At 43.6% G+C, this 16192-nt stretch overlaps 2 protein-coding genes across 9 annotated transcripts in view; one reads left to right on the top strand and one right to left on the bottom strand.

The window, feature by feature from the left end:
• Positions 1 to 4868, bottom strand: part of NETO1 (neuropilin and tolloid like 1) — a 126522-nt gene extending 121654 nt beyond the window's left edge. For 7 of the 8 annotated variants that reach the window (XR_007121998.1, XM_047698242.1, XM_047698239.1 and 4 more), the window contains exons 1-3: positions 4459 to 4868; positions 2435 to 2488; positions 2064 to 2201 (exon numbers count right to left, since the gene is read on the bottom strand). Coding sequence is in view for 7 of the 8 variants with exons in the window: in XM_047698242.1 (XP_047554198.1) it covers positions 2064 to 2201; positions 2435 to 2488; positions 4459 to 4486 (220 nt within the window). In the remaining variant the exon portion in view is untranslated. The remainder of the gene's footprint in view (positions 1 to 2063; positions 2202 to 2434; positions 2489 to 4458) is intronic. The other variant, XM_047698243.1, reaches the window with a different exon arrangement.
• On the top strand, positions 4584 to 15160 carry LOC125082439 (uncharacterized PE-PGRS family protein PE_PGRS20-like). Its single transcript, XM_047698105.1, has 3 exons — positions 4584 to 4672; positions 4783 to 5207; positions 13330 to 15160. The coding sequence occupies exons 1-3, from the start codon at positions 4584 to 4586 to the stop codon at positions 13488 to 13490; spliced, it is 675 nt and encodes a 224-aa protein (XP_047554061.1). The 3' UTR covers positions 13491 to 15160.
• The last annotated feature ends 1032 nt before the right edge of the window (positions 15161 to 16192 follow it).

Below are 16192 nucleotides of genomic sequence, written 5' to 3'. Positions count from 1 at the left end.
TCACTTAAATTATTTCAGTGGCACCCCATTGTCTATGATACCAAGTTCAAACTTTCACAGCTGGACCAGATGGAATACCAGTTCTCCTTTATCTGAGACGGTCGACCTCTTGAACTTCCTTGCTTCTCCCTCTCCTCACACCATGCAGAAGCTACACCTGGGTCCTGATCACACCATATCTTGAGGTTTTGCACGGGCCTTTCTGAATAGAGAATTACCTCCCTGAAGTTTTTCAAAACTGAGTGAGAGCATCTCCTTCTTCACGTAGGCTCCTCTCCTCTGTGCTTCAAACACTGCTAATTTGGGGGTCCCTTAAGACTGTTTACTGAATGGGGCGTAGTCCCTAGACCACATTTTAAGTTCCATAGGCAAGTACCACGGTTGTTTTATTAAAGGATCTCTAAACTGTACCTAGAAGAGTGTCTATTCCTTAGTGATTGTTCAATAAATATTGGTTAAATAAATGTATGGAAGAAAATAATGGCTAGTATGAAGTATTTCAAAAACAGTGCAGAAGTATGATTAATAGTAACAGGAAGTTCTACTGACATCTCAATTTTATGTTTAGTCCTTGACATAACTAGGAATGAATGTAGATATGTGCATGATGTGAGAATAAAATGCTAGTGATGCTTTTCAATTCTAAATAACAATAAACATGGAAGCACAATTAATATACAAAGATCTGCTTCTGAATTAATCCTTCAAATGAGAGAACTAATTGATTTTATTCTTTTTAATAATTCTAAGTTTAAAAATACTGTTGCTTCAAAACACAAATCATGTGAGTTTAAGCAAGACATTTAACCTCCCTGTGTCTGTTTCCTTGTCATAAAATGAGGACAACAAAAAGTACCTACCACCTATGTTTAAACGTTTTAATATACGTTAAGACACAGATATACATATAACAGATAGGTAACATTAACTTGGTGAAGAGAGCAACTAAGTTTAACCCAGAATTTCCATATTTCAATTTCTTTTTCTATCAATCACATGAGCAATAAAAAGTGCAGAGCTCAGATTTCTGTTTTCTCTTTTTATTATCAGAGCTTATGCTTTTTTTCTCCTTCTTATAGTGCAGTATATATTTGCTAAAAGTTCACCCTCAAACACAGAATGGAGAGAAGTAATATCCTTAGCTTAAAAGTTATAAAAAGAAAAAAAGAATCATTGCTAAACAGGAATTCTTGAAATCAGTTAAACAGAAAACCTTTTCCTTTCCAAGATCTACCAAATGAGCATGCCCCTCATTTATATATAAACACTGAGTGTACACTGTCTTTTTCATTAAGATGGCCCAATCTGTCTATGTGTGTGGGGTATGGAAAAGGGTTGCAGGTTTGGGGCTTTTAGGTATTAACACTTATAATTTTGAAATCTTCATCAGTAGATGAAATAATCATTCATTTTAGAAAGCTGTTACTTAATCGAGTGCTATCTACAAGAGTAATGGAAATTGGAAACGTTCAAAGGGAAATGAATCTCTCAGAACTATTTATCTTTTGAGTTAGGAAAGAAAATGATGAAAAGAAGCATCATTATTTGGAATTCTGACTTTGGCATTAAAGGATGATAATGCCACTTGTTAACATAAATTAAGACAACTATCATTCAGACTATTTGGAAACATGATTATAGATTGATTTTTGACATTAATATCTATTTTTGTACTTTATATTATTAAAGAAAAGTAACAAATGTATAGGCTTTTCTACTAACTGGTAACCAATAAAATACTAGTTTCTAAAATTGTTATACATTAGGTAATATTATCCCAGCTATGCGCCCATTCCAATTAATTAAGAATTCTAAATCAATTGTTAACTGCAAAATAAACTGTTTGCTTTTATTTGTCAGAATTTACTTACTCAAAACCCGTTGCAAATAATTTTAGTAATTAGTTTGATCCCAAATTTTAGTTATTTGATTCACTAAGAGATATTTCTGTGTATGGTCTCTAAAACCAATTTTTTAATATATACGCATATTGTCCATCAAAATCATAGTGATGGCCAGGTTTGGCTTGGAGCTCCCTCCAGCCCTGGCTGTCTGGCCCCTACCTTCTATGATGTAGACGCACTCTCTGTCAGGAGGGTACTTGCCGGGGTAGTTGGGAGACGTAAAGATACCTCCCTCTGCATGTTTTGTCCAAGTTCCACACTGCACTGACTTCTGAGTTTCCGAGGTGGCTTGCTTTTCTGTAAAAAATAAAAACAAGTGCCATCATCCAATTTTCTATAAGACTAAAAATAGAGAGGACATTCTTATAATATCCATTAGTAAATTAATTTTGAAATGTCGTCTTAGTCAAAATCAATCAATTATACACACTATAAGATGTTCAGATATTCTGGAATATTAAGAATATGGGGAAAATAGGAAAATGTAAATAATTAGAGGTCTTCCACTGCATTTTCCCAAAGAAACACACCTGTTCCTTTCTTGGTTGCCCCAGACAAATGGAAGATGATTAAACTTGCTACAACTGAAACAGAAAAGAAAAATTAGAAAGAGATCATATTAATATACACTGAAATGATCACATTCTATAACAACATAAAGATAAGATAATATCAAAGCAGATTCACTGTATTATTGTTAACTGTTCCATTAACTCAGAATGTGCCAAAACTGGTTAAAAATGTACAAATCAGGAAAATTTAGAGACCCCTTCAGGAAGTAATGCAAGTTAAGGATGAATGATTCCCCAAAGCTGCAAATGTGAACCTCAAGACTTCAGAGGCAATGCTGTAATTTACTCAAGCACATTCCAGTAGGATTTCAGGACCTGTATTGTTTCCAACTGCCCACAGGAAATGGCTTTGCTAGCAAAGAAGAGGAAGAGTGAACCAAATGAAAGGCGGAAAAGGCAACTAGTGAGGTAGGGCTCTGTGACTGACCCCAAGGCACTGCCAGTGTTGATGTATTTGAGAAGATAAATACTAGGGCAAATCTTATGGCAGGTGGGGGAGGGGAACAGGAGAAACACAGATAAATGTGGATTGACGGCATTAAGCAGTTTTACAAAAATGTTTCTTATTAAAAAGTACTATACCACCGAGTAACCCCTGTCCTCACCACTTCCTAAGCTATGCAGTTAATTTCTTCTAATCTTAACTTTGCCTTAATATTCAGTATTATCCAGAAATGAGCATTTTACTGAGCCAGTTTTTCAGTATCAAAAAAAGACCCCGATCTCTAACAGGAGTGAATCCGCAAAGACCATTGCAACCCAAACTTCTGCTTGACTTTTGTACCTTGATTTACACACCATGTTTATAGAACCTGAAACTAGAAGAGTAATGAAACAATCTAGTCTTCATAATTACTGATTTTTCCTCTTCTACTTTATCTCTGTTATTTATTTTGTTGCCTATTCCCTAAAAGCTCTAACTTCTATTGGGTATATAATCATATTTCCACTTAAAATTAACTTGGGAAAGGGAAGGTATAATTTGCGATGATTTCCTCAACCGAAGCTCATGGCAGGAGCTTATAGATTTATGCTTTTAGGTTATTCCAGGAAGAGAACGTGGGCTTTTATACTGGCATTTGAAAGAGTGGTACCAGTTATATTACTTCCTAATCCTGCCTGATCATTCGCTTAGATTAAAACATTAACTGTTGTCGTCTGTGTCTAAACAGAAAAAAGAAATCTTATTTTAATTTGCCGGGTTCCTAGACACACACAAACGCACAGGTACACGGTCATCATTACCGGGACGCACTCGCGGTGTTGTCTTTACTCTGCTTTTCCTGTTCTGATGGAATCACACGGTGGAACAAGTACTATGACTAACACATCCACAAAGCCGGTCTTTTAACTGCGCGGCACAGGATTAACACTGGAATCCCAGCCTTTTAATGTGGAATTTCCACCACACATTCTCTAACACTGCCTTTTACTTGATGACTTCTGAAGCCATTTTCCTCTCAATCGCATGCGCTCCCGCACACCCATAACGCAACACTAAAGGTCTTCGGGCCACAGAGTTGAGGTTGGCCCGCGCCCTCCTCACAAGCGTTGCGTTCAGGTGCACCCTAAACTCCCTCCTGGAGGGAAAATAGGAGCCCGCGGAACCCCCCGAAAAGGGCCATTCCCTGCAGCCCACAGACTGCCGACCCCGCGCTCTCCTCCTTTCCACCTGCGCCCTCACCGGGCCCACTCCCAGGCGCTCCCGCACGTGCTCGCCTCCGCCCCCAGGACGTCCCTGCAGACGGAAAGGATGCTGTCCCCAGCGGCTTCTGAGCCCCAGCGACCACGGACCGGGCGCCGCCCCCACGCCTCGGCTGATTATGCTGCAGCCCAGAAAGTTTACAGGGGCCCGGACTCGCTGGGACTGCGGGGTCCGGTTGGAGCGCGGCGGCTAGGCTTTCCCCTGCGCGTTCGGCCACGAGGGAGGAGGGAGCGAGGAGGGACCGCAAGTGGACCCGCGCGGCGGGAAAGGTACTCACTGTGAAACAAACTGCGTCCATAGATCATGTCTGTTCGTTACACCAGAGGCTCCGATCTCCACTAATTCCATTTAGAGCCGGGAAGACTTCCAGTGGTGGGGAGAGGACGGAGTCGGGGGGTTTAAATGTGCAAACCAAGAACCAAATGTAGGGGGGAGATAGCGGGAGGAAAGAGCAATCCGAGCCCACACAGCAGCAAGATCCGAATTCTGGCGTCCTCCGCCCCTGGCTCGCGCTCGCTCTCGCTCGCTCTCTCACCGCCGCGAAGCCAGCATCCCCACCATGACGCTCGCATCACACCCGGGCGCTGATCGCCACCATCAGCACCGCCGGCGGCAGCTCCCTCCTCCTTTGCATCATCGCCGCCGCCGCAGCTGTCAGGAGGACGCGCGGGCAGTCTGCGCGCGGGCGGCGGCGGACGCGGGGCGAGCCCCGGGGCGCCCGGACCCGGGCCGGGGCCGGGGCTGGCGGCGGTCGCAGCGAGGCGGGGGCCAGTGCAGACCGACGGCAGCGACGGGGCGGGCGGGCGGGCGGCGGCGGCGGCGGCGGCTGGGGCTCGCTCAGTCCCCAGTTTCGTACACCACGAGCAGCAGGTCGGAGCAGCCTCTCCGGGAGGATGTCCAGCGGCAGCCCTCCTCTCTCCAGCCCTTGGGGATCTTCCGTTGAGGCATTGAAGACAGGAGGAAGGGGTCCGTCATCGGCTCGCCGGGCTCCGCGCCACCTCTGCGATCTTGCGGAAAGAGGAGCGGGTGGGTGGGCGTCTGGGAGGAGGGCGTGAGGGTGGCGGAGGGAAACGGGGGTGGCCAAGGGGGCGGGGAAGGGAGGGAGGAGGAAGGAGCAGGAAGATGGCAGAGTTACCAAGTGGGCGCCTGAGTCATAGCCGTGGGCTGCGCGACCCTCCAGGAAGCCCGGAGCCGGGGCGAAATCGGGCAGCGCGGCGCGGCCGGCGCCCCCCGGGCTGGTGCGCGGCGGATTGGGGCGGCGGCGGCGGCTGCAAGGACATCACACCCGCTCGGATCCTGGGGGGGGGGGGGGGGGGGGGGGGAGGACCAGGCTGGGATCTGTCACTCGGCCAGCCCGGGCTGAGGGGACCCGAAGGGAGCAAGCAAATCCGGAGCTGGACCCAGATGCCCGATAAAAGGCGAGCAAGGAGGGGTAGGGTCCATCGCGTTAAAATTCCCTTCGGGGTTCAGTGTTCACTTTTCACGGGTTAGAGATTGCGGTCGATGTGTCTCCCACCCCTTATACTGCATCTGTCTAGAGGAAGCGGTTTGTCTCTCTCATCGGGGCTTGTGGGGGGAGGTTTACTGCGCTCTCGGGCTGGGACACGAGGCAGGGGCGCGCCGGAGGGAGAGGCAGCGGCAAAAGTTTCGCGGTTAATCGCCCGGCCTGATGCGGAGGTCGCCCCCACCAAAGTGCTTCTGCGAACACTCCTTCATCCTCGCTCAGTTATTTAAAAGCCCCAGGGCAAACACAGATCACCTCCCGCCCCACCTCGACACGCGCCGACACGCGCGGGCGCAGCGCGTTGAACTCAGGAGGGGGCGGGGGGAGAGTTGCTGGGAAACGGCCCGGAAAAGCCCCGCTTGCACTATGCGAACGCACGATCGCGGAGGCAGAGTGAACAGCGGGCCGCCCGGCATAGGGCCGGAGCGCGCAGGGGTGAGGGGGAGTCCCACCCGGGCCGCTGCAGCAGCGCCTCCTCCACGCCCGCCACGTCCCGCCCTCCCCGGCCGCTGCGGACCGCCCGCGCCACCACCGCCGCCGGCAGGACCTCGCGGCCACCCCGAAGCCCGCTACCCCCGGCCCCCGCCTCAGTGGTCCTGGACCCCAGGGCTGCTCCCGCACCCTACTTCCCGAGCGCGGCCTGGGGCTCGGGTTGGGGACGATGGCGGTGATGATTTGGGGGTAGGGAGGACTCAGGAGGCGGTCAGCTGAGAGGCGCGGTGCGGCGACGCGGGGGACCACCTCCGAAGGCGGAGGAGAGAGTCAGGGCCGGAGAGCGGACGATAGAGTGTTAGCGCCGGGCTGCGGCCGCCGCCGGGCTCCCGGCTTGGCCTCCCCCTCGCGGCACCTGCTGCTGCGGCGCAGGGCGGCCCACGTGGGGACGTGCGTGCGGGTGGCGCTGCTAGCGCGCTGCGCGCCTTCCCCTGGCACCGCGGCCGCGAGCGTGGAGGGCTCCTGTCCGCCACGTGACAAGAGAGACAGTGCGGCGACCCCCAAGGCCGGGGCGGGGGGATCCCCGAGTCCAAACACAGCCTCCCAGTCTCCTTCCACTGAGCTTTTGGTTTCCTGGTTCGAGGCAGCTGCAAGTCCTCGAGGTGGGTAAAAGTGACCAGGTAGAGGGTAGAGGTGTGTGTGTGTGTGTGTGTGTGTGTGTGTGTGTGTGTTTACATCCACTTAATGAACGGGGCGGGGGGGGGGAGTAGATGGGGCAGGAGGAAACCAAGAGCTAGAGGAACAGACAGACAGACTGCGCACCGACAGAGAGCTAACTCCACCTGATGGGAGCCAGGGGAGCTAGGAGCTCAAGGAAATGGCAAGGGATGGGTGGGTGGAAAGCCAGGAGGAGCGCCCCCAGAAAACCGGTGCATATCTGGCCAGTTTGAACCTGTAAGGGGTCAAGAGGAGAAATAAGCACAAGGCCCCTTGGGAGTCGTAGGACCCTCAAGGGATTCCTGTCCCAGCATGGGTGTTGGGGGAGGATGGGAGTGGAGTTGAGGAAGAAATGTCCCAATTGCAAAGAAGCAGGAGTGACCAGAGGATGGTTAGCAGACCTTTAGAGTGGCTAGTAGATGTGTGAATAGGTGACAAAGACACAGGTCCCCAAGGTGGGAGGGAGGGTCCTCAAAAGATGTTCAACCCCAAATGTTGATTGTGGAATGTTGAAACTTTTAAAACTGGATGGTAATTACGTTTTGCATCCCAGAAAATACGTCTTCTTTAGGAAAATGGTCAAACCATTCAACAGTAACAATGTTAAAAAATATCTTAGTGAAAGCACTACATTTCTCAGTTGCCATTTGAACATAAGAGAATACAAACTTGGACTTGGGTAAATCCACCCACTCAAGTATGTCTGACCTGTTTCCTTGCCTTTGCCTAGGTCAGTTTCCCAACACACAGATTGTGTTACTGGGCCAAGAAAGTGGCCATTCCTAAATTTTGCTACAAAAGTGGTTCTTGCAGGAAATGCAGGAAGGAAATCCCAGAAGGAAAAAAGGGGAGGGTGATAAAAACTTTTTATCCATTTTCTCACTCCTCCACAATAACCTAGTGGCTTCATATGTCTGTGTTGGAAGTCAAATTCTCAGACATAGTGGCCTCTCTGATTTATGAACCCCAGAGCTCTCCTGGGCAGTGTCTGGGCCTGAGAGGTGACATTTCTGCTCAGACCTCAGTGCTGAGGGCAGAAACGTGCCTGTCCTGGACCAGGTCCTCTGCTCACTCACCCAGAGACTTGAGGCGGACGGATGGTGTGGTTTTGCACCATTGCCCAATCTTCCTGGGCTGTGGCTGCAACTTTTCCTTGAAAATTCTATTCATTTTCCTACACAGGCATGCAGAAATACTTTAAACTACCCACCACATTCTGCTGTCTTGGCAAACTGCCTTTTCACTTTTGAGTTTAGAACCACCACTTGCTGAGTAATGTTACCTCCCTAATGGGAACCCACGAGATTTTTCTTTCTGAGAAAAACCAACATATGGGAAAAGTTCAGCTTCTCCAAGGAAGGTTATGCATACATATGGTCAGGTTTCAAGACTTGATGGTTTTGAAAGGGAGTGGTTATAAACTGATAGTTTTGTAAACTCAATGTGCTATCCCAGAAGATGGTGCCTGTCACAGTTCTTCAAAATTAGCACTGAAGTAGATACTACTTATAGAAAAAAAAATGCAGAATGCATAATTCTGGAACCCAATTAAGGTAACATTGGTTTCCTTACATTGTATCTTATAATGATAAATGTTAAGAAAGATTCCCAAAACCCTTAAAAGAATTGCTGTAGGACGCTTGCTCTTCTGATTCAAAAGCAAGTAGTATTTGTCCGAGGCTCATAGCTCTGTATAAAAAATTAGAAAGCTTCAGATCCTCTAGGACTCTTTCATTAATTTATCTGCAGTATGGCATCCTCAAAGTTGCTTTTCTATCACCATAACAGATGATGTTACAAAAGAGGCAAATAAAATAGTGCTTCTGACACTCTATATTAAGTAAACTTATTTTAAATAACTATTTTCATTTACTTGCATAGTTACATAAAGTTGTCTTTCCATTTTATTAACTCATCAATCTACACATCATGGTATTAGTTTATCAAAAACAATTATTAATAAATGCTGCCAAATGTCAAAAGGTCTTTAAAAATTATCTCCAGTTCTCTAACATGAAACTTGAACCAACATGGGAAGCCACTTACCTTCAAGAATCTGAAAATATACTGGGGCAGAGTAGAAAATCTTCATGATACAAAAGATAGTTAAAATCATTGAAATCTTACACTTCAACCAGGCAGGATACCTTATGAACATGACAGAGAAATAAAACATGGAGTTCTTAGAAGTATGAATACATGGTATTGTTAGATATTGCAGGGATATTAGCCTCTTGTGGGCAAGAATTTTCAGAACACATTATTCCACCAGCTGTCATCAGTACTTACAGATGTGTGGTCATTGTCCACAATGTTTCATATCCCATGATGGTTGTGCTCCAGGAACAATGTATGATTATCTCTGTTTGGGGAAATGAGGTAAGTAAAAATAACTCCATGATTGACCTGTCTATGGGAAAATTTAGAAAAGCTTTATTGTACTTGTGATTAATATTTAGTTGACAGTGGCTTATAAAGATAACATCAGGGTTTTTTTAATAGTCACCAGCCTAGGGCTTGAAGTATTAAAAAAAAAATAGTCACCAGCCTAATTAATAGCTAGTATTCTGTAAATCAGCACAGACAAAAGGAACATCTAGAGATACATCCTGACATGGGAAGGTATACTGTTCTCCCTAAAGGATCCGCCTCTGTACTGACTTAGGCCATAGAAACCACTCACTGTGATTTTGGGGAAAAAACAATCACTAGTTGAAAAAGGAATCTAACCACATTTATTAAGTATAAGTTAAGCTGAAAAAACAAATGTATATATTTCATGACAATATGTTCTTTAAGAAATACAAAGTTTCACTTAAAGTTGCTAAACCACGTATGTGACTATTGTTTGCATCAGGTATCATTTTTTATGCTTAATTATAAAAGTTAACAGCATCATCCAAATTGTCTTCCTTTGCATCATTAGGGCATGTCATGCTATGATTATGATTTATTGGGTGCTAAGTAGATAATTTAGAAAACAGCAAAAGCCAGGATGTGCTTGTTGAAAATAAGGCTAAATGTTGGGCTAGGACAGGACTTAGGTCTGACTCATGAAATAATTCTAAAGAGTGAACAAGCTGTGGTGTATGGAAATGAATGTTGAATGAAAATACTGTTTTTTTTAAAATACATATAATAGCAAATTCATGTATCTATTCTTTTCTTGGCCGTCCATTCTCTTTAATATTCAATATGTATCAAGAAACATCCCCAAAGTTCTCAGTTCCTTTTGCAAGACAATAAAAATGTAAAATGGCCTTTCCCCCCCCCCCCCCCCGTTTTAGCACCAAGGTGAAAAAAAAAAGGGAAGAAAGAAAAGAAAAGAAAATACAATTTCAGAAGGGAGTGATCCTGCAGCAAAATTTTGGCCAGGCTGTTACAGTTATGATGAATTTAAAACATTGAGGGAAAAATGCTATCAGTGCTTTTTGTAAATGTACCATTTTAAACAGTAGTCTGCAAATAGTTTTCTAATTGACATACATAGTTAATTTCTCAATATATGTAGCTTGGAAATAAAGGATTTGTTGTAGTTATGAGTGGTTCTGCACAGTGCACCCTCCTGTGGCAATTATAGTTCCTTCTAAAAGGATGCTCTCCAACTGAGTAGAAGGAAAGAAGAGGTTATTGGAAATGATATAAAGCATTAACCTTCTGAGGGGCACTCTGAAAGCTGTCTTAACACAGTCCTTTGTACAGGATGCGCCTTTATCAAGGAAACAGGTAAGGAATGAGACGGACCCACAAGAACTGTTGGATATGCATAGGATACAAATTTGAATCTTCTATTAAAAAGATGTTTGTTTTTCAGGTTTTTCTTAGAGACTGCAAGCTGGATGGCATGTTTGTTATTACAGGAACCCATCCCACAAGGTCAGGGTATGAGAACTGAGTAACATCAGAGTTAGCATCCGAGAGCAACTAAGTTAAAATCATTTTAATTCATAATTTAAAAGCACAACAGAGTTCTTTTGCTCAAAGGTTATAAGTTGCTGCTTTTGAGGTATGTATTTTATTAAGTTCAATTCTTAATAATCCTTGCTTCTCTGAAAAACCCTGATTGGACCACAATTAACTAACCTTCCCAATGTCAGCAGCCTTTTTAATTCAATCAAATGTTTGATCACACACTACAATCTCCGCCATCCTCCACTTCTCTGAGACATGATGTAGGAAATATCCACACTTCTATACCATTTTCACCAGCAGTTTTACATCTCTGCCAATACTGTTATGACACCAGTTTTGACTGTTGGGGACACACGGTAGAGTTAGAATTGTTAAGGCTTCTTTGCCTCACTTCTATATGCATGTGAGTTGGCAATACTTGATCTTCTCCCATTTTATCATTTTAAGAATGAAGAAAATGAGGCCAAAGGAAGTGCAGTAATTTCCACAGTGTTACTTTATTTGTAACATAGTAACTGTTGGATTCCAGATCTTCCAACTCACAGCTGAAAACAAAAACAAACCTTGCTGTTCAACTTGAATGCATTTCCTTGAGCTCAAAGGAAACAATGTTTTCTGCCATTGTTCTACTTACTCCTGGCTAGAGTGTGTATGCTTCTAGAACTGCCACTGCTGAGTGTTAAGTGTCTGTGAGGGTTAGTATTTAAAAAAAAAAAAAAAATCAAAGAGCAATTAAAGAAAACAGCAGGTGAATGTAGGGGGAAAAAAAAAAAAAGCTTAGGGAAGAGAAAGACCTTGGTATATAGAAGGTTTAAGTGGGGAATGGCAGCGATCATTGTGCTGTTGTTAAAGTCTTGCTAGAATAAATAAATAACTGTATGCTCATTCATATAGAAACACATGTACAACATAAGGAGAAAGCAGGTGGGTACACATTACATGTAACCAAGCTGAATAACATCACCTGTTGGAAGAAAGGACAATTCCTTAATAAGCTTTTTACATTGTTTAAATGTGATGTGTACAAGTTGAGAAGATTGGAGTCAAGGATTTCTTGTGAGAATGCCAGCTCTGTCAGTTAGTAAACACATAAAAATTACTTAAACTCTCTTAGCCTATTTCTCTCACCTGTAAGATGGAATAGTGATATACAGAGTTATTTAATGATGAAATGGACTTACATCTAAGGCACGGTGCACGCTGATAGGCATGTGTAAATAAATATTGCTACTTTTATTAACACAGTGATGAAAACTACCTATTTTTGTGTCTTGGTAGATGGAAGCAATTTCATAAAAACCTAATTACCTGGATGCGATGTATACCCAAAACTATTTCTATATCTCTGTCTGTATTATATCTGCATTTATATCTCTAGCTCTATCAATCCCTAGAATATAGTTCTATCATTAAGACATATGTGGTTTTACGGTTTAATGTACAATGCTGATTCATGACTGAGCTGAGAAAAGTTGGCCTATATCACGGCCATGCTCGTAACAATACAAATATTGTGAGATGCTCTTCAAGAAATCAAACATACTAGTGTCCTGAGTTGAGAAAACTGGGGCTTGCAGCAAAGACACAACAGGCTAGAGGTGAGGGGGGGGTTGCTGAGGGAGAGTTTGTATGTTTTGATTTGTTTTATTATTTATATATTTGAGAAAGAGAGAGAAAACAAGGGCAGGGGCAGAGGGAGAAGGAGAGAAATCCCAAGCAGACTCCTCAGTGAGCTTGGAGCTGACAAGGGACTTGATCCCAGGACCCTGGAATCATGACCTGAACTGAAATCAAGAGTGGGATGCTTAACTGACTGGGTGACCCAGATACACCTGAAAGTTTGTATTAATGCTGTAAATATACCCTTGCTTTGCTCTGGAAGCTTGTCAGTATACTTTTATTAAAAGTATACTTATATTTAAAATGTTGTGGGTTTCCTGTAGATCTTATTAGAGGGCTCCCCTCCATCAGATAAAAATTACACTCGTTAATCTCCTTGAGAGATTTCTCTCAGCTTTGGGCTAACCATGAAGCACGTGGAACAACGCCTTCAACGTCTTCCCTTGTCCTATTGGTCTAGTTGAGAGGATGCACAAGACTCATGAGACTCTTGATGCATTTTATTCTCTCTGAATTTTTAACCAAGGTTCTTATAACTTCAACCTTGTTTTGAACTTCCTCTCCAGCCCCCTTTTACTGGCTATGCCCCAGGCTGACTTTTTTCTAAGCCATTTCTTAAATTTGAGAGTATTTTGCTATCCGAAAAGGCTGAGAATGACAAAAAGTTTTGTTTTTTTAACATAGCAAGTTCTGATTCCTTTCTATTTCCTCTAAATTCTGCTCGAAAGATGAACAGTTCCATCTGTAGCTGTTCCCTCTCACTTGTGTCTTGCTGCATCCAGCTCTAAGAAACCTGCTGGCATGTTCTCAGGAAGCTCCTTAGCTAAATCCATTCCATCGCTAGGTATATTTTCTATTTTCTACATTAACGCCGGTGACAGTCGTGTTACACTTTCTATCACAACACGATAGCTGCCAACTTTTCTCCTGCCTCTGACAACAATTTACATGTTGTCTTTTCAGCTCCTACACACAGTTTCCTCGGGGTCCCAAGGCCTCTGACTTCTAGAAGCTCAGTCCCAAAGACAGCACCATCTGTTTCAGCCTTTTCTCACAGCAGCACCTTCTCCCTTCGAAGTACTAATTCTGTGCTGTGTAACAAACTGCCCCAAGGCTTCATTTGAAAACAAACTCTCAGGAAGAGTGTGGAAGGGTGGCTTGGTGCTGCTCCATGAAGTTGGTATCAGCCAAAGTAGCCAGAACTGAGGCTCAACTTCCAGAAAACTTCCTTTCTTGCAATTCCAATCCCTTGACACTCTTCTCTCTCCCTCTCCTCAGTGATGTGTCCTCCGGTGTTTCCACATGGCTGGGGCTTCTCACACTGGTACTCTCAAGACTACCTGTGTGTCTCACAATGCTTTCTGACTCAACAGGGAATGCAAACTGCAGGCCTGGTGGAAATGGACGCCTCGAGTGGCACATTATCATTTCTGTCATCTTCTGTTGGTCAAAGGAATACAAAATACAGGGTCCACTCAGTTTCCAGGAGATAGAAAATTAGGATCCACCTGACAGCAGGGGAATGACATATAGCATTGCAGAAGAACATGTGACATTATAGATATGATGACAACCATCTTTGGAAATATAATCTGCTGTACCTACCCCATTGCCATCCTCGGGCTAGAATGCATCTGGGTGAGCAATAAATATCCAGGGAGACCAGGAGTGTAGCTATAGTGGGGAGCCATTGAAATAGTGAAGTTACCAGCATCCTTTCACTTAATCCATATCCACTCCTTCTCGGATCAAGCATTTACTAAAGGTGTTGGAGGCCCTGGAACAAGAGTAGTACCTGGGGCAGCATTATTATGAGGTGCACAAAGGATGGGGAAATCAAAATGAAAACACTAGAGCTTTCCTATCCTGAGACATACTCCAAACTGAGGTGGAGAAGAACAAACTAGGGCTTGAATTGTTGTTTTTCCTTTACATAAGCATCCTATCAAGACAGCTGCTAGTCCCAAGAGAATAACAGATGACTTTGTACAAGCAGTCTGAAAGGAGGACAAGGCATAATACCTATATAAGCATAAGAAAAAAATACTATAAAAGAAGGCTATTGAAAACTTTAAGAAGTTACAAAGATGTAGTAGAGGGTTGTCATCCATGGTTACAATAATTCCTCCCTCTCTCTCTGCACAGTATTTTATAATATGACATTGATGCTTCCCCCATAAAGATGCTGGAGTTTGCTTCTCCAACACCTAATCTCAGTGACTTACTTTGGCCAATGAAATATTAGCACACGTGATATAAGTAGAGACTTAGCAAGTGCTTATAAACTGGACTCAACTTGCTGCTCATGAGAAGTCTTCCATCATCACTGGTGAAAAATGACAGCCTCTTGAAGGATGATACCATCTGGAACATAGATGTGCCATCCCAGTGAAGGCTTCTAGAGCAACAAACTCCTAGCCAAGTGCCATCACTGTCTGCAAGACATCTGCGTGAGATGATCTTATACCATCCAACACTACTTGAGCCATTAATGACTACTATTGAATGAATGACTTCATATAAAACCAGCTACAAAGCCACCCAACTGAGCAGAGTACAAACTGCTAACCACAAAATCATGAGTTAATAAATTGAGTTTTATTTTAAGCCACTAGGTCTTGAATTGGTTTATTTTAGGAATAGATCACTGACACAGAAGAAGACATTGGAAATTTGGGTCTATGAATGACCATTTTTGAAATGTTAAAAAACTTAATGAATGTATTGAAATGGTCAAAGTTGAATTTCTTTCCCAGAAGACATCAAGAAAATATTAATGGGATAGGGGGGATATAACATAATTAAAGAATTTTACCAGACATCAAGCCAAAAACACATATGAGTACTGAGCAGCATATTTTGGAGAAAAAGAAACAAACAACTTGAATGCAATAATAACATTTAATAAAATCAAAACCAGGAGAAAGTTCTGAAAGATTATGAAGAAAGGAAAGAGAAAACAATAGCAAACAAAGCCCAACAGAAAAAAAACATAGAGCACCTCAGAAAAGAAGATTATATTCACAGCGATCTTCTGAAAAGTAGAATTATATTCACAGAGACCTTTTGGGCTCAAAAAGCCAAGAGACCTGTATTGTCCGTGTTAGAGAAAGGCATTGCATATAAACCATCGCTAAAATTCAATAGGAAAAAGAAAGATACTTTCAGCACATCTGATTTTTAAGAATGCTAGTTGTAGCAGCAAGAATAATGACTTCAGGAGGCTATATTGCAATATGGAAATAAAGGTGAGCAAAGTCTTAGAAAACTTTATTGTTCTCTAAGTGAACAGTTGACACACATTGGGTATGGCGGGCAGGTGGTAAGAACAGAGAGGCTAAGTGTGTTCTAAGTTTCCTGTCTGGTTTGGATAAAAAACATATATAGATATTGAATATCACAAGCCATTGGTAATACAAGCGTAACGCTATATAAATAAATTAGAGGTTATCACTATATGACTAGAACAACGTAAAATGTTCATGTTAATTAAGAAATATTCAACTCGGGGCGCCTGGGTGGCTCAGTGGGTTAAGCCGCTGCCTTCGGCTCAGGTCATGATCTCAGGGTCCTGGGTTCGAGCCCCGCATCGGGCTCTCTGCTCCGCAGGGAGCCTGCTTCCTCCTCTCTCTCTGCCTGCCTCTCTGCCTACTTGTGATTTCTCTCTGTCAAATAAATAAATAAAATCTTTAAAAAAAAAAAAAAAAAGAAATATTCAACTCATTCAGGACACCTCTGTGGCTCAGTCTGTTAAGTGTTTGCCTTCATCAGGTCATGATCTCGGGGTTCTGGGGGATGGACACCTGCATAGGGCTCCTTGTTCAGT

The sequence above is a fragment of the Lutra lutra genome, chromosome 12, assembly GCF_902655055.1.
Source record: "Lutra lutra chromosome 12, mLutLut1.2, whole genome shotgun sequence".
NCBI lineage: Eukaryota > Metazoa > Chordata > Mammalia > Carnivora > Mustelidae > Lutra > Lutra lutra.
This window is presented reverse-complemented; position numbering and strand designations above follow the sequence as displayed.

What these genes read in the sequence shown, in the direction of transcription:
- LOC125082439 (XM_047698105.1), top strand. Translation starts at nt 4,584, where the DNA reads ATGTGCAAACCAAGAACCAAATGTAGGGGGGAGATAGCGGGAGGAAAG. An exon ending in AGCAAGATCCGAATTCTGGC is followed by an intron (nt 4,673 to 4,782) that starts GTCCTCCGCCCC and finishes CGCCACCATCAG; the next exon opens with CACCGCCGGCGGCAGCTCCC. An exon ending in TCTTGCGGAAAGAGGAGCGG is followed by an intron (nt 5,208 to 13,329) that starts GTGGGTGGGCGT and finishes TTGTCTTTTCAG; the next exon opens with CTCCTACACACAGTTTCCTC.